Source organism: Corythoichthys intestinalis, chromosome 16, assembly GCF_030265065.1.
Source record: "Corythoichthys intestinalis isolate RoL2023-P3 chromosome 16, ASM3026506v1, whole genome shotgun sequence".
Classification (NCBI taxonomy): domain Eukaryota; kingdom Metazoa; phylum Chordata; class Actinopteri; order Syngnathiformes; family Syngnathidae; genus Corythoichthys; species Corythoichthys intestinalis.
In genome coordinates this window covers 17,402,240-17,428,180 of record NC_080410.1, presented here as the reverse complement: position 1 = coordinate 17,428,180, position 25,941 = coordinate 17,402,240, and the positions used below count along the sequence as shown (strand labels likewise).

General features: G+C 39.1%; 1 protein-coding gene across 2 annotated transcripts in view; it reads right to left on the bottom strand.

The window, feature by feature from the left end:
- Nucleotides 1–24,030, bottom strand: part of LOC130932110 (uncharacterized) — a 50,895-nt gene extending 26,865 nt beyond the window's left edge. Inside the window, exons 1-6 of one of the 2 annotated variants that reach the window (XM_057861513.1) lie at nucleotides 23,775–24,030; nucleotides 10,381–10,444; nucleotides 6,478–6,531; nucleotides 480–539; nucleotides 298–399; nucleotides 89–206 (exon numbers count right to left, since the gene is read on the bottom strand). In XM_057861513.1, coding sequence (XP_057717496.1) covers nucleotides 89–206; nucleotides 298–399; nucleotides 480–539; nucleotides 6,478–6,531; nucleotides 10,381–10,416 — 370 coding nt within the window. In that variant the 5' untranslated portion in view covers nucleotides 10,417–10,444; nucleotides 23,775–24,030. Of the gene's footprint in view, nucleotides 1–88; nucleotides 207–297; nucleotides 400–479; nucleotides 540–6,477; nucleotides 6,532–10,380; nucleotides 10,445–12,615; nucleotides 15,465–23,774 lie in introns of those variants that run through there. The other variant, XM_057861514.1, reaches the window with a different exon arrangement.
- Between the last annotated feature and the right edge of the window lie 1,911 nt (nucleotides 24,031–25,941).

Here is a 25,941-nt window from a genome sequence, read left to right as displayed (position 1 = left end):
GCTGCCAACACTCCCACTTCAAATGGATCGGCTGTTTAATGGCAATGCCAATGGCAACCAATGAGTTAAATGATTAATGTATACATACCGTTTAGCTCCGTTTGGGAGGAATTCAACACTTCAGCTACTAAGCACATGAAATGATGAGTGGGAACAGTGTAATTCCGTAAAGGAGTACACTTATCACTTTGTGACGTGGGTATTTCCTGGAGGGAGTGAAACAAGTTTACACGTTTAGTTTTCAATTTTTATCTGATAATAAAGACTTACAAATGATCCTTTCTGATTTTTACTCACCGGTCTGGAAAAGCAGTCCTTCAGCACAAAACATATTGGTGGCAAATAGTTTCCAATTATCCCTTTCAAACAGTATCTTTCAACAGTACACTCTGCCACATCCTTTAGAAAAAGAGAGAACCAGATAGACTGACATTATAATGTACACAAGTGATCTCATTTTGGAGGCATCTGTGACGTACTCTAGTGTTCGCTTTGATCACAAGGGAAACAGTTTCACTGAGCGATGTAAATGCAGGTTTCTGTAGGATACAAAAGACGACATTTTAGTGACATTCAAATAAATGCAGTTTCATATAATACTCTTCATGTCATTAGAATAATCGTCATTGGAATATTCACACTGATTCAAAAAAGGTCAAAGCCACTCATTGGGCAAAGACAGGGACATTTGTTGCTCATCAATGAAGTTCATTTTGCATTCTTGGTAAGTAAATGGAGGATACTATCTCTAGCACTTTTATCTATACATTTTTAAGCACTTTACATTGACTCACATTTACCTGTTCATACACATTGGGAGCAATTTGGGTTACTTCGACTTCCTTTGGTTACTGGACAACTCGTGCAAGCAACTTTGCTACTCAGATGCTAAGCAATTACAATTTTTAGTGAATACTTCCACCTCATAGCATTTAGTTTGTTGGATTTTTTCCTAAATTAAATGCTGTTTGAATTGAAGGGGACTTTTTGTGGACTACACCATAGGGACTACAATTTGCTGTAACCGCATTGCTCAGAGTTGTTAGCAAAACTTTTACAGTTAATTGTCACATACAGTTTATTATTAAATTATTCAACCCCCACCTTACACAAGTGTTATTGCAAGTTTGACATTCATTTTTTATCTTTTTTATAATCAGATCAAGTAATGACATGTCAAATAGACAAATACAACTGAAATAACAAAAATATTTCTGGGAATATTCCAATTAATGGCCTTTCTGTGATTACCTCATTGACAAAATTATTCAACCCCCCAAGTCAGCCACTCTTAAGAACAAACCCATAACAAAAATTTGCTGCTCATCTGTTGCTTAATCTCATCTCGTGAGACGAATTTCATCATCTCAAATTCATCTCATTCTCTGCTCATTTGTTTGTTTTTGCTACTAAGGGGTCAAAATAAGCAAAGACATCATTGAGACAAAGGAGACTGTTTTGAGAATAACAGATATGAGCGCTATTTGAGAAGAGAAATTCTCACAGTTGAAAAAGGAGTTATACTCATATCACCCTTTCCACCTTTTAGGCACTCAAAGTGCTTTGACACTATATCTTGATCTACCTAGTGGTGACGCAGCACCAGGATGTTCAGTGTCTTGCTCAAGGATACTTAGATGAGTTCATCAGGACGGAGAATTGAACTCACAACCTCTGGTTTAGGAAACAACTACTCTACCACTGAACCACGCACGGGCTCTAATGCACTGTCCTCGATGTCACGTGTGACATCAATGGAAAGCAGCGATGACCAAATTTATTTTATATTCCTTCATTTAATAATTTATATTAGGGCTGTCAAACGATTACAATTTTTAATCGAGTTAATTACAGCTTAAAAATTAATTAATCGTAATTAATCGCAATTCAAACCATCTATAAAATATGCCATATTTTTCTGTAAATTATTGTTGGAATGGAAAGATAAGACAAGATGGATATATATATTCAACATGCGGTACATAAGGACTGTATTTGTTTATTATAACAATAAATCAACAAGACGGCATTAACATTATTAACATTCTGCGATCCATGGATAGAAAGACTTGTAGTTCTTAAAAGATAAATGTTAGTACAAGTTATAGAAACCCCTCTTAATGTTTCCGTTTTAATAAAATTTGTAAAATTTCAAACAAAAAATAAACTAGTAGCCCGCCATTGTTGATGTCAATAATTACTTACACAATGCTCATGGGTTCTGAAGCCTATAAAATCAGTGGCACCCAAGCGCCAGCAGAGGGCGGCAAAACTCCATAAAACACAACAAGTGAGTGTTTCACTCTACTGTCATTTAAATCTGTCTGAGCGGGGCATCTGCGTTAATTGCGTCAAATATTTTAACGTGATTAATTTAAAAAATTAATTAACGCCCGTTAACGCGATAATTTTGACAGCCCTAATTTATATATTTCTTTGATACTTCAAAATACTTCCAAATCGTAGACATGTTGGCTGTGAGCCAGTACTTTCAGCAAGACAGCATCAACCAGCGTGTTGCTTCTCGCCTTGTTTTGAATACATCACCACAAGAGGACTAAGACTCTTCATACTATTCGGTGGTAAACGTTCGGTCTTCAAAACCGAAAACTGATCATGCATTTTTAGCTTTTTTCGGCCAATAGTTTTTGTTGCTAAATTTTCGGTCCAATCTCTTTAATTTTTACACTGTGTAAATGAGCCAGAAATGTAATTGCATTGTTTTTCCCAATTAAATTATTTTCTCAGATTTTGGCACGAGATGAATTAAGATGTGATTGAACATGTCAGAGCAGACATTACTCTTTTCTTACAATGAAAGAATCTTGAGGACCTAAAATAAGCAATTACAGACTGGAAGGAGATCAAATTGAGCAATATTTGTAACCTGCGCAATATGTCTATTAAGAGTCGCTTGGCAAAATCAGGAAAGGAGGCAGCTTTGAGGGAAGTTTAAGAAATAAAATACTTTTATCATCTACATCTTTCACAGACACATAGGCCGGTCGCGATAACAAGTTTTAGTGGGCGATAAATTCTCTCATAAATTACTGCAATATGCGATATTATTGCACCCCTCCCCCAATTTTTTTTTAACCAATTTACAATAACATAGTATGAATAGAGTATATATTAATAAGACTAAGTAATATTAAGTACAGCCATTTAACCGCTATAAACGTTTACTCTTAAAATCACAAAAACAATAGACCATGCCTCTTTTGAGTAAAAGACAACAATATCAATACCGCACAGAAACACAGAATAAATCGAATGTCTTTTTCAACAAAAAAATAAAATAGCACTTCAATAACTTGAGCATTTAGGCACAGAAGTTTGAAGTTGTAGTAACACAAACAATTGCACTTCAACAACAACAACAGAGAAAAATAGATTAATCAAGTAGCAGTAACAAAAATTTGGCTTCACTAAGGCTAGGTTTATACTGCAGGTCTTAACGCACAAATCCAATTTTTTGTCATATGTGATTTTTTGGCGTGCCCGTTCAGACTGCCTTTGTCCATGGAGCTCGTTCAAGTATCACGCATACGCACTGATTCGCAGTCTATATAAATATATATATATATATATATATATATATATATATATATATATATATATATATATATATATATATATATATATATATATATATATATATATATATACAGTGCCTTGCAAAAGTATTCATCCCCCTTGAATCTTGCAACCTTTCGCCACATTTCAGGCTTCAAACATAAAGATATGAAATTTAATTTTTTTGTCAAGAATCAACAACAAGTGGGACACAATCGTGAAGTGGAACAACATTTACTGGATCATTCAAACTTTTTTAACAAATAAAAAACTGAAAAGTGGGGCGTGCAATATTATTCGGCCCCTTTACTTTCAGTGCAGCAAACTCACTCCAGAAGTTCAGTGAGGATCTCTGAATGATCCAATGTTGTCCTAAATGACCGACGATGATAAATAGAATCCACCTGTGTGTAATCAAGTCTCCGTATAAATGCACCTGCTCTGTGATAGTCTCAGGGTTCTGTTTAAAGTGCAGAGAGCATTATGAAAACCAAGGAACACACCAGGCAGGTCCGAGATACTGTTGTGGAGAAGTTTAAAGCCGGATTTGGATACAAAAAGATTTCCCGAGCTTTAAACATCTCAAGGAGCACTGTGCAAGCCATCATATTGAAATGGAAGGAGCATCAGACCACTGCAAATCTACCAAGACCCGGCCGTCCTTCCAAACTTTCTTCTCAAACAAGGAGAAAACTGATCAGAGATGCAGCCAAGAGGCCCATGATCACTCTGGATGAACTGCAGAGATCTACAGCTGAGGTGGGAGAGTCTGTCCATAGGACAACAATCAGTCGTACACTGCAAAAATCTGGCCTTTATGGAAGAGTGGCAAGAAGAAAGCCATTTCTCAAAGATATCCATAAAAAGTCTCGTTTAAAGTTTGCCACAAGCCACCTGGGAGACACACCAAACATGTGGAAGAAGGTGCTCTGGTCAGATGAAACCAAAATTGAACTTTTTGGCCACAATGCAAAACGATATGTTTGGCGTAAAAGCAACACAGCTCATCACCCTGAACACACCATCCCCACTGTCAAACATGCTGGTGGCAGCATCATGGTTTGGGCCTGCTTTTCTTCAGCAGGGACAGGGAAGATGGTTAAAATTGACGGGAAGATCGATGCAGCCAAATACAGGAACATTCTGGAAGAAAACCTGTTGGTATCTGCACAAGACCTGAGACTGGGACGGAGATTTATCTTCCAACAGGACAATGATCCAAAACATAAAGCCAAATCTACAATGGAATGGTTCAAAAATAAACGTATCCAGGTGTTAGAATGGCCAAGTCAAAGTCCAGACCTGAATCCAATCGAGAATCTGTGGAAAGAGCTGAAGACTGCTGTTCACAAACACTCTCCATCCAACCTCACTGAGCTCGAGCTGTTTTGCAAGGAAGAATGGGCAAGAATGTCAGTCTCTCGATGTGCAAAACTGATAGAAACATACCCCAAGCGACTTGCAGCTGTAATTGGAGCAAAAGGTGGCGCTACAAAGTATTAACGCAAGGGGGCCAAATAATATTGCACGCCCCACTTTTCAGTTTTTTATTTGTTAAAAAAGTTTAAATTATCCAATAAATTTTGTTCCACTTCACGATTGTGTCCCACTTGTTGTTGATTCTTGACAAAAAAATTAAAATTTTATATCTTTATGTTTGAAGCCTGAAATGTGGCGAAAGGTTGCAAGGTTCAAGGGGGCCGAATACTTTTGCAAGGCACTGTATATATATATATACAACAACTTTAGTAAGGGGGAAGTGTAAATAAATTATAGGAATAAGATGTGTTATCAATGAAAAAAATTAAAAGTGTTCGTTGGCTGTCACTGAGTAGCATTTGCAATCGCTACACAAAGCTAACTAAATTACCCCCAAGAACGGTAAGAGATGTAGGACAACCAGAGGATATATAAGAAAGACAGGGCTGATGGTAAAGGATGGTTTGCTGAAACCGGAGAATATCATTGTCAGTCGCGTCGATAAAAAAGCTAAAGCTATGCTTAGGTCGGCTCGTTTTTTTTCGTCTTTTTCAGCCTTCAACACTCAAGCCATCTCTTTAACTGAACATTTTTATGTTCTTCCACATCTTTGCCAGTGAATTTGGCACCAGGCACATCATTTTCGGAGAGAATTGGTAGGTTTAACTCTGTAAACATCTCCTTCGTACACGATTTCCATTCATTTTCTATTAGGGAGAAACGGTGGCTTGTCCTTACTTAGCAACAGTAACTAATGTCATGAATATTAATGAGCGGAAGTGACGTGTTGCTTGCGGCACGCCATTCAGTTCAACACCAGGAGATCTCGGATGCAAATGTCATGCAGTCATTGACAAAGCTGAGGCTTAGGTGAGGTTGGACCTTCCAACAGGACAATGGTCCTAAGCATACAGTACCTCAACATCTACCACAACTTGGTTGCAAAAGAAGTGCTGGAAGATTCTGGAGTGGCAATCGCAATCACCAGACTTAAATCTCATTGAAAATCTCTGGTGGTACTGGAAGAAGGCAGTAGCAGCACACAAGCCCAAAACTGTTAATGAACTGGAGGCCTTTGCCCATGAGGAATGGGCAAAGATACCTGTGGATAACTGCAAGAAACTTGTGAACGTTATGCTTCACGTTTAAAGGATGTTATTGTTGCAAATTATTTTGTACCAAGTACTAAAGTCATACATATCAAAGGGGTTGAATAATTTTGTCAATGAAGTAATCACAAAAAGGCCATAAATTGGAATATTCCAAAAAGTATTTTTGTTATTTCAGTTGTATTTGTCTATTTGACATGTCATGATTTAATGTGATTATAAATAAGATGAAAATTAAATGTCAAATTTGTAAAAACACTTATCTACTGTGTGGGTTGAATAATTTTTAACACAACAGTAAGAAAACACCTACCAAATAAGTCATATTACAGCTGTCTTTTGAAGCATCAATCAAACCCATGAATACCTGAAACAGATATGTGAGTCAACAGCAACGTATTGAATGGTAGTTTTTCAAGGGACTTACAGTGAGGCAAATAAGTATTTAGTCAACCACCAATTGTACCAGTTCTCCTACTTGAAAAGATTAGAGAGGCCTGTAATTGTCAACATGGGTAAACCTCAACCATGAGAGACAGAATGTGAAAAAAAAAAAAAAAAACACAGAAAATCACATTGTTTGATTTTTAAAGAATTTCTTTCCAAATTAGAGTGGAAAATAAGTATTTGGTCACCTACAAAGAAGCAAGATTTCTGGCTGTCAAAGAGTTCTAACTTCTTCTAACGAGGTTTAACTAGGCTCCACTCGTTACCTATATTAATTAATTAATTAACCCTGTTTTAACTCATTATCAGTATGAAAGACATCTGTCCACAACCTCAGTCAGTCACATTCCAAACTCCAATATGGCCAAGACCAAAGAGCTGTCGAAAGACACCAGAGACAAAATTGTAGACCTGTACCAGGCTGGGAAGACTGAATCTGCAATAGGTAACACGCTTGGTGTAAAGAAATCAACCGTGGGAGCAATTATTAGAAAATGGAAGACATACAAGACCACTGATAATCTCCCTCAATCTGGGGCTCCATGTAAGATCTCACCCCGTGGCGTCCAAATGATAACAAGAACGGTGAGCAAAAATCCCAGAACCACGCGGGGGGACCTAGTGAATGACTCACAGAGAGCTGGGACCATAGTAACAAAGGCTACTATCAGTATGACAATGCGCCGCCAGGGACTCAAATCCTGCACTGCCAGACGTGTCCCCCTTCTGAAGCCTGTACACGTCCAGGCCCGTCTGCTGTTCGCTAGAGAGCATTTGCATGATCCAGAAGAGGACTCGGGGAATGTGTTATGGTCAGATGAAACCAAAATAGAACTTTTTTGTAGAAACACAGGTTGTCGTGTTTGGAGGAGAAAAAATACTGAATTGCATCCGAAGAACACCATACCCACTGTGGAGCATGGAGGAAACATCATGCTTTGGGGCTCTTTTTCTGCAAAGGGACCAGGACGACTGATCCGTGTAAAGGAAAGAATGAATGGGGCCATGTATCGAGAGATTTTGAGTGAAAATCTCCTTCCATCAGCAAGGGCATTGAAGATGAGACGTGGTTGGGTCTTTCAGCATGACAATGATCCCAAACACACAGTCAGGGCAACAAAGGAGTGGCTTCGTAAGAAGCATTTCAAGGTCCTGGAGTGGCCTAGCCAGTCTCCAGAGCTCAACCCCATATAAACTCTGTGGAGGGAGTTGAAAGTCCGTGTTGCCCAAAGACAGCCCCAAAACATCACTGCTCTAGAGGAGATCTGCATGGAGGAATGGGCCAAAATACCAGCAACAGTGTGTTAAAAGCTTGTGAAGAGTTACAGAAAACATTTGGCCTCCGTTATTGCCAACAAAGGGTACATAACAAAGTATTGAGATGAACTTTTGGTATTGACCAAATACTTATTTTCCACCATGATTTGCAAATAAATTCTTTCAAAATCACATTCTGTCTCTCATGGTTGAGGTTTACCCATGTTGACAATTACAGGCTTCTCTAATATTTTCAAGTGGGAGAACTTGCACAATTAGTGGTTGACTAAATACTTATTTGCCCCACTGTATAGATGTCCATTCATACATTTTAACTATCGCCGTCAATGGCAGTTAAAGAGTTAATTGTTTTGTCAAATCGTTTTCATTATTATTGTTATTATTGTGGGGTAGCAATTTGCATAAATTTGTTAAAAGTTATCATATATGTTATACAGGGTGACCAAAAAAATAAAATTAAAAAAACAGGCTGCAAATTTGGATAGGTATTATATCTTGATTTCTTTTGTCAGAATAAAAAGAAACTGCAGCTATGACTACTTTTGTCCAGAACATCATATTAAAAAATGATAGTCATTGGTGTCTTCTTCCTTTTTTTGTAGAGCACAGGCTCGAGATATTCTCCATTCAGGTCAGTGCAATTCTTGAGGCAGTGCACAAAGTAGTTAAAGATTTCCTCAAATTTGGATAGACATAATTTCGATAATCAGAATGGATTTTTTTTTTCCGGAATAAAAAGAGACTAGTTTATCTTGTTCAGAACATCATACTAAAAAGTGATTGTCATTGGCCTCTTAGAGCACTGTTTTCAAACCTTTTATGAGCCACGGCACACCTTTTTCATATAAAAAAAAAATCCCACAACACACTACCAGCAAAAAATGTAAAAATGAATTTTTGTACCCTATATGAACAATATAAAGTCGTGCATTGAATAGGAATCAAAAACAAAGAAAAACATACTATACTTCACTGACATGCTGCACACCACTGACAATGCGACTGTCATGGCACTGCTAATGCCACAACATTGTCACATGCATAAGTATATACATCTTTCTCAATCCTGGTAATGCACATGTAATATTTGCACCGTTACATCAATATTTAGACACATACTGTCATTTGCATCATATCAAGTCAGCTATCTGCACCTCAGTCTGAGTACTGTAAATTGTCATATACGCATTGTTACATTACTGCTACCTCACCACTTGCTGCTAGTCACTTATTCACTTTATTCCCAATCTGTGTACCCTGTAACCTGTGTTTTCATGTTAGCCTTATTGTACTTTTATTGTATGTGGCACACTTTTTGGCAAAGCTTTAAATCTCATACACTGTATAATGACAGTAAAGCCTTTCTATTCAATTCTATTTTATTCCACTCTATTATCATATTTTTCATAACTCACATGGGCTTTTTGTACTAGAGTAAGTATCACTGTATCTCCAATGAGAGTTAATCCCGCTATGTTAAATTCTTCTTTACAGTTTAGTGTAAATCCCAATGAAAATGATTACTGCCTCCCACCAGAGACCCCTCTTTGCTTCCTTTTGACCGCCATTCAATGAATTTTGTCCACTGTCCAGTTCTGAGTTAGCATCTTTCCGTTTAAAATAATTTTTCAATTGTTGTTACCTACTGATATGGAAGCGTATTGCATGATTACCGGCCATTGGACAGCACAGACTCTGCAACACCACATTTGTGATTCATTTTGAAAAAAACAAACAAACAAATAAAAAAAACTCAGGTGAAAGTGGATGAATTTCTACAGCACACCTGACACATCAAAACATCCTTTACAAACAGACCGGAAAACGGCACTCCCCAATGGCTCCTTTAGTTCAGTGATGGTTCTCTTTCTAGCACAGTGGAGTGTGCTCTCGCACCTCCAAGCTTTCACGAGACTGGCTGAAAGAAAACTTTGGATGCCGTGTGTTCAGTATCAAGACTCAATGATCTCACAGCCGAGATCTTAGCTCCTTATATTTCTTCTTTTAGGGCTACCAGAAGGACTGAGAGAGTGCACGGAGACCCAGAACCATCACTAAACAGAAGGAAGTCACCAGGGAGGGGATGAGTCATTCCTCGATCTATAAGGATGTCTTGGAAAACATGGTGCTGTGCCTCAAGAAATGCATAGCTGCATATTCATCATATGCTTAGTGGTGATCTCGAGCACATGCTCAAGAATAAAGAAAAAAATGTTAATGATATTCATTTTTTAAATATGATGTTCTACACAAAATAAACTAGTAATATCTGCAGTTCGTTTTTATTCCAGCAAAAAAGAAATAAAATAAAGAAATGACACCTCTCAAAATCTGGGGCCAGTTTTTTTTTTTTTTGGGGGGGGGGGGGGGGGTCACCCAGTATTCCAATGATTGTAGCCATGTCACACTGTCTAGTGGACCAAAAAAATGGGCACAATTTTTCCTTTTTCTACTATTCCTCAATTTGTTGAACTTCAGTTCTGTTACTTACTATGAGACACAGGTAAGGGCCGAACTTCCATTTCATTTTGGCACTGTGAACATCCAGGCTCACTCTGTAAGAGTTGAGGACAAAACAAGAGTAAGAACATGCTTAAGATTGCTGATTCCATTATTGGTTGTACCTGTAGAACAGTAAAACTTGGTAACCAATGTTTTCTGTTAATTTTTCATGTGTCTGAGCAGACACACAAGCTCCCTGAGCACCAGTGTGAGCAACATTGGACGTGTACGCTGTGGCCACACCCCAGTATCACGCCTGTTCAAAATCTTGGATCATAGCAAGTTACATGGCTTATTCATGGCAACTGATTCTGGACTGCTCTCCATCCTCATTCTCCTGGACCTATCTGCAGCCTTTGATACCATTAGTCACACCACACTCCTTCACCGGCTTTCCACTATTGGCATCATCCGCTCCCTGTTGAACTGGTTCTCATCCTACCTTTTGGAGCGCACCCAATATATCCAACTCAAGTAATTTAACTCTACACCCTCCCCAGTTACCTCTGGTGTGCCCCAGGGCTCTGTCTTCAGGCCCCTACTCTTTATCATCTACCTCCTTCCCCTTGGCAATATTTTAATAAATTCAACATCCACTTTCACTGCTATGCCGATGACACCCAACTCTACCTCACTTCCGAACCCTCCTCATCTCTCCCACCCTCGTCCCTGGTTGATTGTATAACAGAAATAAAAATCTGGTTTACCTAAAATTTTCTGAAACTCAACAGCAATAAAACCGAGGTGCTCCTCAGTGGCTCTAAATCCACCATTTCAAAAAACCATAGCCTATCCCTTTCCAACACACGTTCGTTTCAGTCGCACATTAATAACATTACCCGGATTGCCCACTTCCACCTATGTACCATAAATCGCCTCTGCCCTTCCCTCATCCCTAACTCTGCTGCAATTCTAGTCACTTCCCTCCAGGACAACTGCAACTCTCTCCTCTTCGGTCTCCCCCCAAAAACTCTCTGTAAACTCCAACTGGTCCAGAATTCAGCTTCCTGCATCAATACCACCCCCCACACACACACCCCCATACATCCATCACATCACTCCAGTCCTCCAACAGCCTCATTGGCTCCCGGTCCACTTTCGTATCCAGTTCAAAGTCCTCCTCCTCCAATTCAAGGCCATCCACAACCTCACCCCTCCATACCTGTCCGACCTCATTCATGTTACAACTCCCTCCTGTGCCCTTAGATCCTCCTCCTCCATACAACTGCCTGTCCCCGCTGCTCGCCTCAGCACCATGGGGAGCAGAGCGAGCACCATGGGGGGCAGAGCGTTCAGCTGCTCGGCTCCCGGGCTTTGGAATTCACTTCCACCCGACCTCAGGAACACAGACTCACTCCCCCTTTTGAATCCAAACTCAAAACTCACCTGTTCAGACTCGCCTATCCATAAAGATGACTAATTTCTGGTGTTTTCTCTTTTAGTATTTTAAAATCGCCCTAAGCGTTCTATACTTTATTTTTCTCACTTTTTAATTTGTTTAAATGTAATAAAGGATTGTACGGCGACCTTGAGTGCCAGAAAGGTGCCTTCAAATAAAATGTATTATTATTATTATTGTTAAAAGAGAAATTACAGCTGCAATTTTTAGTTTACTTTTAATATAATTGATTTGGCCCACTTAAAATTAAAAAGACAAAAATCTCGCATTTCATGAGATGTGTACTGTTACATGCGAGAGTCCTGCTTTAATCATAGGAAAGTCCTCCTTTGGCCTGGGTAAGGTACAGTTGTTGCATTGGTGAGGTCATGAATAAAACAAAATGCACAACCACAATGGGAGTAGACATGTGCCGGTTACCGGTTTCACGGTTTACCGTGTTGTGAAAACGTCGCGGTTTCAAAACCACTAAAATTTTCCGTCATACCTTAGTACGGTATTCGCTATTTTTCATGTGCCAAAATGCAGCCGAAGTGGCTTGGTGCAGCACCGCTCACCCCTTCCCGTTTGTTGCCGTGAGTGTCACTAAACAGCCAGCAAACCCAAAAACAAATCCTCCAAACACAAGGCGTACTTTTCTTCAATTTATTGAGCTCTCAAAACGTGGTGAAATATACAAATAAATACATTTAAAACACTGTACAATTGTATTTTTCCACGTGTGATTAGGTTCAACAGGATAGCAGTAGCTCCATTAAAAAGTTCGCCAAAAACAAAACACACATTTTCCTTTCAAATTCAATATACAAACTAACTAAAACTTACAAAGACGAATGTTAGCCTAGGCTAAACTGGGAAAGCAGCTTCTTTTATGTCTCACAGCCGCTGAGTGAGAGAAAAGCTTGAATGCAGGGGGGAAGAAAAAGAAACGCGTCAAAGATCGCTAATTGAGAGAGGAGGTCTCACTCCTCAGTTTTTTTTTTTTTTTAGATGAAACCTTTCCTCAACAATATTTACATTTTAACTAATTTATAAAACTAACTTATACATTTTTAACTAACTTATTAACTTATGAATTCTTTGTTCTTTTTAACACAAAGGCATGGCATCATGTAGACTAGAGTTGACACAGTGGCTGAAAATGGTGAAACTTCACTTGAGCTTCCCCCCTCAAAAAAAAGTCATCCATTTAGTTTAATTTTATTTAGAAGTGTTTTTACTTTTTATAGCAATTATTTTGTTCTTACTCTAAAATTGAGCAACTTGAGCTGTGGCTGTGGGTATAGTCTAGGTTCTATTTATTTTAATTTTATATAATATTTGTTATTTTTTGTTAATTTATTTATTTTCACATTATATTCATGTTCCAATTTGCAAATATGTTTTGGAAAAAAATCCTGTTCAATGGATTTAAAAAAAAAAAAAAATCTTTTTTAACCCATACATCTCAAAATTTTGGAGCTATAATTGCAATACCGTGATACCGTGAAACCGCGGTATTTTTGCTCACGGTTATCGTACCGTGAAAATCTCATACCGGCACATGCCTAAATGGGAGCATGTCAAACTCCCACATTAAAACTGTTGAGACAATAAGGACACTCAAGATTCCTATTTGCCACGTCTAAGCAGCTATACAGGACATAAAAAAAAATCTCACTCAGTTTTACCACTTGTTCTTCTATTTGCACATACTTCGACAGCCATTCCATCTTAAAAAAAAACAGCATTTCTTTTTACTTTGGCTTGATGAGCGTTGTGTCGCTGCCTGAGCCTTTCACCATGATGAGGGCTTATCATGTGCATCTCTTAACACTGCACTTTTGTAAGCTAGCTAACTTGCATGGCACATTTGGGCAGGGCAACTGTCACTGCTATAATGGCGTACCGCACGCATGCTATTTTTAGACCGTGACGTCGCATCGTAAAGCGGATCCGCCCTAGCATAGAAACAACGTAATTTGTGCCACTTTTCTCCGGTAATCTTTCAAAAACGAACATGCCGATCACGCAATGCTTTTTTGGAACTTGTAGAAACGACTCTAGACATTACGACACATGAAGGATGTTTTCTTCATACGTTTGCGGAAACCAAAAACTCGGGAGGAAAAAATGTGAAGACCGAATCAACTTGTGCGGACTTTAACACCAGCTCGGTGAATCCATTCACATTTCATATGCAGTAAACATTTTGTTGGGTTGGCATGGTCTTTCAGAGGACAAAGAGGTAAGCCATTTTTTATATTTTTAACTTATTTTTTTAGCTTAACGTTGTGCCGTACTGCTTCTGTCTGGCAATGAATGACCTGAAAAGAATTACAATGGTAGCTGACTGCCACTGTTACAGTTTCTGTTATATATGTATATAACAACTTCAGTAAGGGGCAAGTGTAAATAAATTCTAGAATTAAGATTTGTTATCAATGAAAAAATTAAAAGTGTTCGTTGGCTGTCACTGAGTAGCATTTGCGATCGCTACACAAAGCTAACTAAATTACCTCCAAGAACAGTACGAGACGTAGGACAACCAGAGGATATATGAGAAAGACATGGCTGATGGTAAAGGATAGCTTGTTGAAACAGGAGAATGTCATTGTCAGTCGCGTCGATAAAAAAGCTAAGGCTAAGCTTAGGTCGGCTCGTTTTTTTTCGTCTTTTTCAGCCTTCGACACTCAAGCCATCTCTTTAACTGAACATTTTTTTGTTCTTCCACATCTTTGCCAGTGAATTTGGCACCAGGCACATCATTTTCGGGGAGAATTGGTAGGTTTAGCTCTATAAACATCTCCTTCGTACACGATTTCCATTAATTTCCTATTAGGGACAACCGGTGGCTTGTCCCTACTTAGCAACATTAGCTAATGTCATGAAAATTAATGAGCGGAAGTGACGTGTGGCTTGCGGTACGCTGTGTAGCATAAGTGAAGTGACCTGTATCATATTATTGGCTAGACACCTATTGCTAATTGAGTTACATTGCAAAATGGTACAGAATACAATTTTGTTGATCAAATTAAATCAGTTCTAATTTTAGATATTAACATATGTAACGGGAGTATATCAAACTTGCAAATATTGTATGTTTCTATTTCATAATTACACAAAATTGATTGTTATCTTATTTTCTATTTTATTTTCGTCAATCCTCCTTCAAAGTTGGAACTTTTTGTTTGTATGTTGTTTGTTTCCCCTGTGTCGGTTATTACCGCGACACCTGCTGCTTTAAGTTGAGTGCGCTTTATTAGTTCTCCCCTTTTCTGTGTGGATGTCGAAGGGGAGGTAGGTGCTGTTTAGCTGCAGAGAGTTTTGTAGGAAAATGTAACTTCCAGGCATGCACTCATGTATAAAAATTGCATTGCATTTCTTTTTTTTATTTATTTTGAATAGGGGCACATTGTTAAAGCCGTGTTTAACAGGAGGATTTACTTTTTCTGACTGTTATCAGGTATGTCGCGCCCTTTTCTGTGTGGATGTCGAAGGGGAGGGGCACATTGTTAAAGCCGTGTTTAACAGGAGGATTGACTTTTTCTGACTGTTATCAGATAAAAAGCAAGTCACACCGCACTCTTGACTCCTGTCGTCATTCCAAACTACACATACAACGCAGAGTCGAAACCCACCGGTCACACATATACTGTCACGCTTGCAAAAATGGAATGTTGCTTCAGTAAATCGGCACAGCAGTCTAGTTCACTTTTCTCCACACCCACCCACATCATGCACCTCACAATGATATACAATCATGGTGTAATGACCCAAGAATGGGAGCATCTTGTTGTCATATCAAACACACCAAAAAGAGCGGTGCATTGCTGTATCGGACGCACCAATAGGATTGTCACGCAGACACATCATGACGCCGCCAGCAGTAGTCCTAGTGACGCTACAACATGTTTCTGTTTATTTTATATTTCATTTTGTGCGCTGCATAGATTTTGTTGTGCACTGAGTATGTGCAAGCAGTACGCGATTGCACACGCGCGCAACTAAGAGGGAACGTTGTTGGTAACCAAAATCAACTAGACATGAATGCATTTGACACTCAGAAATCATAAAGGGGTGAGTTACCATGGGAAAAAAAAAACCTGCCACTATAGAATACATTGCAGTATCCCTACTGCAACATACAGAGATCCCATACTGGGATTTTTTTTTTTAAATTAAAAAAAATAATAATACAGATGAGCTGTCCCGAGCCAATCGGGTAGTCTCACTCTCGCCCTCTCCCTGCTCTTTGTTCGTCAGGTACTGCGCTGGAGTTGCTTATTAAAGTTAACGATATTGACAGATGTTTGTGTTTGATCTTGCCAAAGTCACGAACTTCAAAAGCGCCGCATGCGTCAATTATCGTTTAACTTGTTAAACAGTTGCTGTTGCAACTCGTTGTGTGTAAGTGAACAGCTATAGCGGCTTTGAGTAGATTCACTCAATGAAGCATTTATAAAAGCCAAGCATTTTTCAACTACTTTATTGTTGTTTAAAAATAATCCGGTGGGACAGTAACATGTTTAAATCTTATCATAATTATTACATTTGAACTGCTTAAAACCCATTTATTTAAAAAAATATATATATATATATACACATATATATATATTAGTGTATATATTATATATATTATATACAGTATATATACACTCACCGGCCACTTTATTAGGTACACCATGCCAGTAACGGGTTGGACCCCCTTTTGCCTTCAGAACTGCCTCAATTCTTCGTGGCATAGATTCAACAAGGTGCTGGAAGCATTCCTCAGAGAGTTTGGTCCATATTGACATGATGGCATCACACAGTTGGTGCAGATTTGTCGGCTGCACATCCATGATGCGAATCACCCGTTCCACCACATCCCAAAGATGCTCTACTGGATTAAGAGTGACTTGAGTCTTGTGACTGTGGAGGCCATTTGAGTACAGTGAACTCATTGTCATGTTCAAGAAACCAGTCTGAGATGATTCCAGCTTTATGACATGGCGCATTATCCTGCTGAAAGTAACCATTAGAATTTGGGTACATTGTGGTCATAAAGGGATGGACATGGTCAGCAACAATACTCAGGTAGGCTGTGGCATTCCAACGATGCTCAATTGGTACCAAGGGGCCCAAAGAGTGCCAAGAAAATATTCCCCACACCATTACACCACCACCACCAGCCTGAACCGTTGATACAAGGCAGGATGGATCCATGCTTTCATGTTGTTGACGCCAAATTCTGACCCTACCATCCGAATGTCGCAGCAGAAATCGAGACTCATCAGACCAGGCAACGTTTTTCCAATCTTCTATTGTCCAATTTTGATGAGCTTGTGCAAATTGTAGCCTCAGTTTCCTGTTCTTAGCTGAAAGGAGTGGCACCCGTCGTGGTCTTCTGCTGCTGTGGCCCATCTGCCTCAAAGTTTGACGTACTGTGCGTTCAGAGATGCTCTTCTGCCTACCTTGGTTGTAACGGGTGGTTATTTGAGTCACTGCTGCCTTTCTATCAGCTCGAACCAGTCTGGCCATTTTCCTCTGACCTCTGGCATCAACAAGGCATTTCCGCCCACAGAACTGCCGCTCACTGGATATTTTTTCTTTTTCGGACCATTCTCTATAAACCCTAGAGATGGTTGTGTGTGAAAATCCCAGTAGATCAGCAGTTTCTGAAATACTCAGACCAGCCCTTCTGGCACCAACAACCATGCCAGGTTCAAAGTCACTTAAATCACCAACTGTGTGATGCCATCATGTCAATATGGACCAAACTCTCTGAGGAATGCTTCCAGCACCTTGTTGAATCTATGCCACGAAGAATTGAGGCAGTTCTGAAGGCAAAAGGGGGTCCAACCCGTTACTAGCATGGTGTACCTAATAAAGTGGCTGGTGAGTGTACACACACACACACACACACACACACACACACACACACACACACATATATATATATATATATATATATATATATATATATATATACATACATACACACATATATATAATATATTATACTTTTTTAAAAATTATAATTTGGGGGAAAAAGTGAAAAAACATGCCTTATATGTATCTCTTTCCAATGTTAAATGTGAATAAATACATTGAACAAGTTTTTCACTTATCGCACCTGTTTATGGTCCCCGTTAACGCGAAAAACGAGGGATCACTGTATTTCAATTTACTTGAAAGTTGGTGTCAAAAGTTTGTCGCCCAGGGCACCATGTATGCTAGGAACGCCACTCTATGGTGTCTATCGTTGGCAATGGCAGGCAATTAATTAAATATTATGATTTTATTTATTTATTTATTTATTTATTTTTTAAGGATAAACTTTAAAGAGTTATTGAGGGCCATAACCAGTGTAGGTTTGTTTTTATTCATTTCGTTTTTATTATGATTTTATTTTTTTAAAAATCATAAAAATGATATAATAAAAAAAAGGTATGATTTTTTTTTTTATGTGATAGAAATAATGATAATAATGGTGGGTTAAATATGCTACAGTGCTGTCCAAAAGTATTGCCACCCCTGCAATTCTGTCAGATAATGTTAAATTTCTCACAGAAAATGATTGTAATTACAAATGCTTTGGTAGTAATATCTTCATTTGTTTTGCTTGCAATGAAAAAACACAAAAGAGAATGAAATTTTTTTTGTCTCATTATCATTTTACAAAAACTCCAAAAATGGGCCTGACAAAAGTATTGGCAGCCTCAGCCTAATACTTGGTAGCACAACCTTTAGACAAGATAACAGAACAACCGCTTCAGATATCTATTAATGAGATTCTTACAATGCTCTGCTGGAATTTTAGACCATTATTCTTTGGCCAACTGCTCCAGGAGATTTGAAGGGTGCCTTCTCCAAACTGCCATTGTCAGATCTCTCCACAGGTGTTCTACGGGATTCAGGTCTGGACTCATTGCTGGCCACTTTAGAAGTCTCCAGTGCTTTCTCTCAAGCCATTTTCTAGTGCTCTCTGAAGTGTGTTTTGGGTCATTGTCCTGCTGGAAGACGCATGACCTCTGAGGGAGACCCAGCTTTCTCACACTGGGCCCTACATTATGCTGCAAAAATTGTTGGTAGTCTTCAGACTTCATAATGCCATGCACACGGTCAAGCAGTCCAGTGCCAGAGGCAGCGGAGCAACCCCAAAACATCAGGGAACCTCCGCCATGTTTGACTGCTGGGACCGTGTTCTTTTCTTTGAAGGCCTCGTTGTTTTTCCTGTAAACTCTATGTTGATGCCTTTTCCCAAAAAGCTCTATTTTTTTCTCATTTGACCAGAAAACATTCTTCCAAAACGTTTTTGGCTTTCTCAGGTAAGTTTTGACAAACTCCAGCCTGGCTTTTTTATGTCTCTGGGTCAGAAAGTGGGGTCTTCCTGGTTATCCTACCGTAGAGTCCCTTTTCATTAAGACGCTGACGGATAGTACGAGTTGACACTGTTGTACCCTCAGCTCGCAGGACAGCTTGAACTTGTTTTGAAGTTAGTCGCGGTTCTTTATCCACCATCCACACAATCTTTCGTTGAAATCTCTCGTCAATTTTCTTTTCCGTCCACATCTAGGGAGGTTAGCCACAGTGGGCTTTACACTTATTGATGACACTGCGCACGGTAGACATAGGAACATTCGGGTCTTTGAAGATGGACTTGTAGCCTTGAGATTGCCCATGCTTCCTCACAATTTTGCTTCTCAAGTCCTCGGACAGTTCTTTGGTTTTCTTTCTTTTCTCCATGCTCAATGTGGTACGCACGAGGACAGAGGGTGAGACAACTTTAATCCATTTTAACTGGCTGCAAGTGTGCAAGTGATTTAGTTATTGCAACCACCTTTTATGTGCCACAGGTAAGTAACAGGTGCTGTTTTTTCAATGGGTCCCAATACTTTTGTCCGGCCCATTTTTGGAGTTTTGTGTGAAATGATAACGATTTTTTTTTAAATTGCCTTTTGTGTTTTTTCATTGCAAGAAAAATAAATGAAGATATTACTACCAAAGCATTTGTTATTGCAATCATTTTCTGGGAGAAATTTTGATACACTGCCGATTTTGTTGGTTTTCCTACTTGCAAGCCATGTAGAGGTCTGTAATTTGTATCATAAGTTCTTTTCAACTCTGAGGGACGGAATCTAATACAAAAATCCAGAAAATCACATTGTATAATTTTTAAATAATATATTTTTATTTAACTGCATGAAATAAGTATTTGATACATTACCAACTAGTAAATATTTCGGCTCTTAGTTCTTTTTTAAGAACCCCTCCTGTTCTCCACTCATTACCGGAAGTAACTGCACCTGTTTGAACTTGTTACCTGTATAAAAGACACCTGTTCACAATCTCAAACAAACAAACAAACAAACTCAAACCTCTTCACAATGGCCAAGACCAAAGAGCTGTGTAAGGACATCAGGGATAAAATAATAGACCTGCACAAGGCTGGGATGGGCTACAGGAAAATAAGCAAGCAGCTTGGTGAGAAGGTAACAACTGTTGAAGCAATTATTAGAAAATGGAAGAAGTTCAAGTTGACGGTCAATCTGCCTCGTTCTGGGGCTCCATGCAAGATCTCACCTCGTGGGGCATCACTGATCATGAGGAAGTTGAGGGATCAGCCCAGAACTACACGCTGGAACCACAGTCTCGAAGAAAACCATCGCAAACACATTACGATGTCATGGATTAAAATCCTGCAGTGCACGCAAGGTCCCGCTGCTGAAGCCAGTGCATGTCCAGACACGTCTGAAGTTTGCCACTGACCATCTGGATGATCCAGAGGAGCAATGGGAGAAGGTCATGTGGTCGGATGAGACCAAAATTGAACTTTTTGGTCTAAACTCGGCTCGTCGTGTTTGGAGGAAAAAGAAGGATGAGTACAACCCCAAGAACACCATCCCAACCGTGAAACATGGAGGAGGAAACATAATTTTTTGGGGCTGCTTCTCTGCCACAGGACTGCACCGTATTGAGGGGAGGATGGATGGGGCTATGTATCGCCAGATCTTGGCTGACAACCTCATTCCTTCAGTGAGAGCCCTGAAGATGGGTCGTGGATGGGTCTTCCAGCATGACAACGACCCAAAGCACACAGCCAAAGCAACTAAAGAGTGGCTCCGTAAGAAGCTTCTTAAGGTCCTAGAGTGGCCTAGCCAGTCACCAGATCTGAACCCGATAGAAAATCAATGGAGGGAGCTGAAAGTCCGTGTTGCCCGGCAGCAGCCCTGAAACCTGAAGGCTCTGGAGAAGATCTGCATGGAGGAGTGGGCCAAAATCCCTGCTGCAGTGTGTGCAAACCTTGTCAAGGACTACAGGAAACGTTTGGTATCCGTAATAGCAAACAATGGTTTCTGTACTAAATATTAAGTTCGATTTTTGTGATGTATCAAATACTTATTTCATGCAGTTAAATGCAAATTTATTGTTTAAAAATCATACAACGTGATTTTCTGGTTTTTGTTTTTTTTTGTTTTTGTATTAGATTCTGTCCCTCACAGTTGAAGAGAACTTATGATACAAATTACAGACCTCTACATGCTTTCCAAGTGGGAAAACCAGCAAAATTGGCAGTGTATCAAATACTTGTTCTCCCCCCTGTATGTATGTATATACTGTGTATATATACAGTGCCTTGCAAAAGTATTCGGCCCCCTTGAACCTTGTAACCTTTCGCCACATTTCAGGCTTCAAACATAAAGATATAAAATTTAAATTTTTTGTCAAGAATCAACAACAAGTGGGACACAATCGTGAAGTGGAACAAAATTTATTGGATAATTTAAACTTTTTAACAAATAAAAAACTGAAAAGTGGGGCGTGCAATATTATTCGGCCCCCTTGCGTTAATACTTTGTAGCGCCACCTTTTGCTCCAATTACAGCTGCAAGTTGCTTGGGGTATGTTTCTATCAGTTTTGCACATCGGGAGACTGACATTCTTGCCCATTCTTCCTTGCAAAACAGCTCAAGCTCAGTGAGGTTGGATGGACAGTGTTTGTGAACAGCAGTCTTCAGCTCTTTCCACAGATTCTCGATTGGATTCAGGTCTGGACTTTGACTTGGCCATTCCAACACCTGGATACGTTTATTTTTGAACCATTCCATTGTATATTTGGCTTTATGTTTTGGAAAATTGTCCTGTTGGAAGATAAATCTCCGTCCCAGTCTCAGGTCTTGTGCAGATACCAACAGGTTTTCTTCCAGAATGTTCCTGTATTTGGCTGCATCCATCTTCCCGTCAATTTTAACCATCTTCCCTGTCCCTGCTGAAGAAAAGTAGGCCCAAACCATGATGCTGCCACCACCATGTTTGACAGTGGGGATGGTGTGTTCAGGGTGATGAGCTGTGTTGCTTTTATGCCAAACATATCGTTTTGCATTGTGGCCAAAAAGTTCAATTTTGGTTTCATCTGACCAGAGCACCTCCTTCCACATGTTTGGTGTGTCTCCCAGGTGGCTTGTGGCAAACTTTAAACGAGACTTTTTATGGATATCTTTGAGAAATGGCTTTCTTCTTGCCACTCTTCCACAAAGGCCAGATTTGTGCAGTGTACGACTGATTGTTGTCCTATGGACAGACTCTCCCACTTCAGCTGTAGATCTCTGCAGTTCATCCAGAGTGATCATGGGCCTCTCGGCTGCATCTCTGATCAGTTTTCTCCTTGTTTGAGAAGAAAGTTTGGAAGGACGGCCGGGTCTTGGTAGATTTGCAGTGGTCTGATGCTCCTTCCATTTCAATATGATGGCTTGCACAGTGCTCCTTGAGATGTTTAAAGCTTGGGAAATCTTTTTGTATCCAAATCCGGCTTTAAACTTCTCCACAACAGTATCTCGGACCTGCCTGGTGTGTTCCTTGGTTTTCATAATGCTCTCTGCACTTTAAACAGAACCCTGAGACTATCACAGAGCAGGTGCATTTATACGGAGACTTGATTACACACAGGTGGATTCTATTTATCATCATCGGTCATTTAGGACAACATTGGATCATTCAGAGATCCTCACTGAACTTCTGGAGTGAGTTTGCTGCACTGAAAGTAAAGGGGCCGAATAATATTGCACGCCCCACTTTTCAGTTTTTTATTTGTTAAAAAAGTTTAAATTATCCAATAAATGTTGTTCCACTTCACGATTGTGTCCCACTTGTTGTTGATTCTTGACAAAAAAAGTAAATTTCATATCTTTATGTTTGAAGCCTGAAATGTGGCGAAAGGTTGCAAGATTCAAGGGGGCCGAATACTTTTGCAAGGCACTGTATATATATATATATATATATATATACTGGACTGTCTCAGAAAATTAGAATACACAATATTCTAATTTTTTGAGACAGTCCTGTGTATATATACAGGACTGTCTCAGGAAATTAGAATACACAATATTCTAATATTCTGAGACAGTCAGGAAATTAGAATATTGTGTATTCTAATTTCCTGAGACAGTCCTGTATATATACACAGGACTGTCTCAAAAAATTAGAATATTGTGTATTCTAATTTTCTGAGACAGTCCAGTATATATATATATATATATATATATATATATATATATATATATATATATATATATATATATATATATATATATATATATATATATATATATATTGGGGGGGAGGGGGGTGGGGGTTTGTAGCCTAGACCAAAAATGGTCACTTGCCCTATAAAGTGTTTAGAATAACAACGCACCCATAAAATATCTGAATTGTAAATTCCATAATACAAATAAACCACATACCCGCGCAGAAAGTCAGTGTGAGTGAGGGGCTTAACTAGTCTGTCACTAACCAAGCCTGACCGAAACGAACTTGTTCAGTTGCATATGAACTAATACAAGAATACATTGTTTCAAGATCTTAAGTAATAGTGCCGTGCACGAGTTTTGTCATGTCCCACCGCCCGCATTCAAAATGGGTCAGTCACTGGCAACTGTTAAACTTTATCCCGCGTTGACGTCTTGTCTAAATGTAATCGCTATATTAAACAAACAATGGATGAAGGCACTCTGCCGACTCACCTCTTTTCAGTGCCGTAAAAGTACGCTGCTGCGTTTACTCCAGAAGGCGCACAATCTTTGATTTTTTACTTTCGCTCTTGTAAAATGCGTCATCTAGCGTGCCGCGCCAGTCCCGCCTCTGACAGTGGTTCCCAAATGATCGCTTTGGGAGAGCATTTTTTACTGTGACGTCACAGTCTAGTTTCGTGTTACTTGGACTTTGGGTCTTAATACAACTGAAATTAATTTCAACTCAAATGGCATCCTCATGATTACAGTGGCGCCTCCAGAAATTTTTCATAGGGGTGGCCAGATGGGGCCACTTAAAATCTTGGGGTGGCCAAAAGTAAAACCCATAATTTCAGGTTTTCATTAAATTATTGCAGTAAAAAGGTCAGGGGAAAACTATCAGAAAGACTTAAGGACACAGCTACTGATATATTCTGGTGTATTGTGTAGTATTTGATGTTACTAATGATTTAAAGTGCATAGTCCATAACTGTCCAGTCAACATTTTGGGTTCCACAACAATTCTGTTTTATTGTGTTATGTATATATTAGGCATAAGGTGGGCATTTACCTAAGGCTGACAAACGATTAAAATTTTTAATCGAGTTAATCACATCTTAAAAATTAATTAATCGTAATTAATCGCAATTCAAACCATCTCTAAAATATGCCATATTTTTCTGTAAATTATTGTTGGAATTGAAAGATAAGACAAGACGGATATATACAGTAAATTCAACATACTGTAGATAAGTACTGTATTTGTTTATTATAACAATAAATCCACAAGATGACATTAACATTATTAACATTCTTTCTGTGAAAGGGAACCATGGATAGAAAGACTTGTAATTCTTAAAGGATAAATGTGAGTTTTTATATTGTGACTAAATATTGCCATCTAGTGTATTTGTTGAGCCTTCAGTAAATGATACTGTAGCGACTTAACTGTTCTGCCAAAATGCATGATGGGAAGTGGTGCAACCATGACTGTGTGTGGTGGCTGCAAATGCTATATCTTCTCTGCGTTGGGTACACTACAGGGTGTTAAGAAAAAGATCAACTCCTGTCGTTCTTTCCCACGTCGCTTCCCACAATATTTATAGTTGCTGTGGGAGAGATGACAAAGCTTTTACCAATTAAAAGCACAGCCCCAATGAATGCTTGTATGTACTCCACTCTGCGTCTTATCTCTGTTAATAACTAAAACGGCACCATTGTAGGCTGTTTGCGGCAATGCGTGAATGAGTCGTACCGCGAATGCGTTAATTGCCATAAATATTGTGTGTGATTAATTTTTAAAAAATCATTACTGCCCGTTAACCACGATAAATTTGACAGCCCTACATTTAACAAAACAAAATAAATGCATTAATTTGGGATGAAATGCATAACTGATGCTACAACAATCTAATGATATACTGGTAAGCGGGGTGGCCAGTGGGGTGGCCAACCAATTTGTAGGCCACCCCTTGGTGGCGCCACTGCTCATGAAATGAATCATCGTGTTTTAGTGTCATTGATAGCAATACAGGTCCAACCCATTTTGACTTGGAGGGCTAGCAGCAATCAAAAGCCTCCTAGTCAAAACGGGCTTGACGTCAATCGCAACCAATGTTAATTTAGGAAATAAGTATAAAACTGTTTTGGCAGTAGGAATGTTGTTGATGTGTTTCCTTTGAATCAGTGTTTTAAGTGGCAATTTGACAGTTTAGTTACTGAGTGGTCAATGTCAAAAGTAAAACATCTAAATGTTTAAAAGCAGGGGTGAAAGTGGCTAGGATGTCTTCCTGACATAAACTGATTTTCATTCTAATTTTTTTTCAATGATGTGAAAAATAGCAGTTAACGCAAATACAATATATTAGTAACCCATACACTGAGTTTAAGGGTGGGTCGGCGTTGCAGCCCCCCCGGTGGCTGAAAATTGTCATTGTATGTAATTGACTTTCCTGTAAATGATTTTAAAATTAAAGAGAACCAAGGATTGAAAATGTGGACTATGAAACGCCAGAGGGCACCGCCAAAATGGTGAGTGGAGTTTTAATTTGCCCCATTAAAGACATTAATTGTACAACAGCCACCGCCGGTGTCTTGCCAATGTAGTTACCCCTGTCAAAAATTGTATCCCCTGGCCACAGGAGCACACGCACGCACACACACGCACCAACTAGTTCCG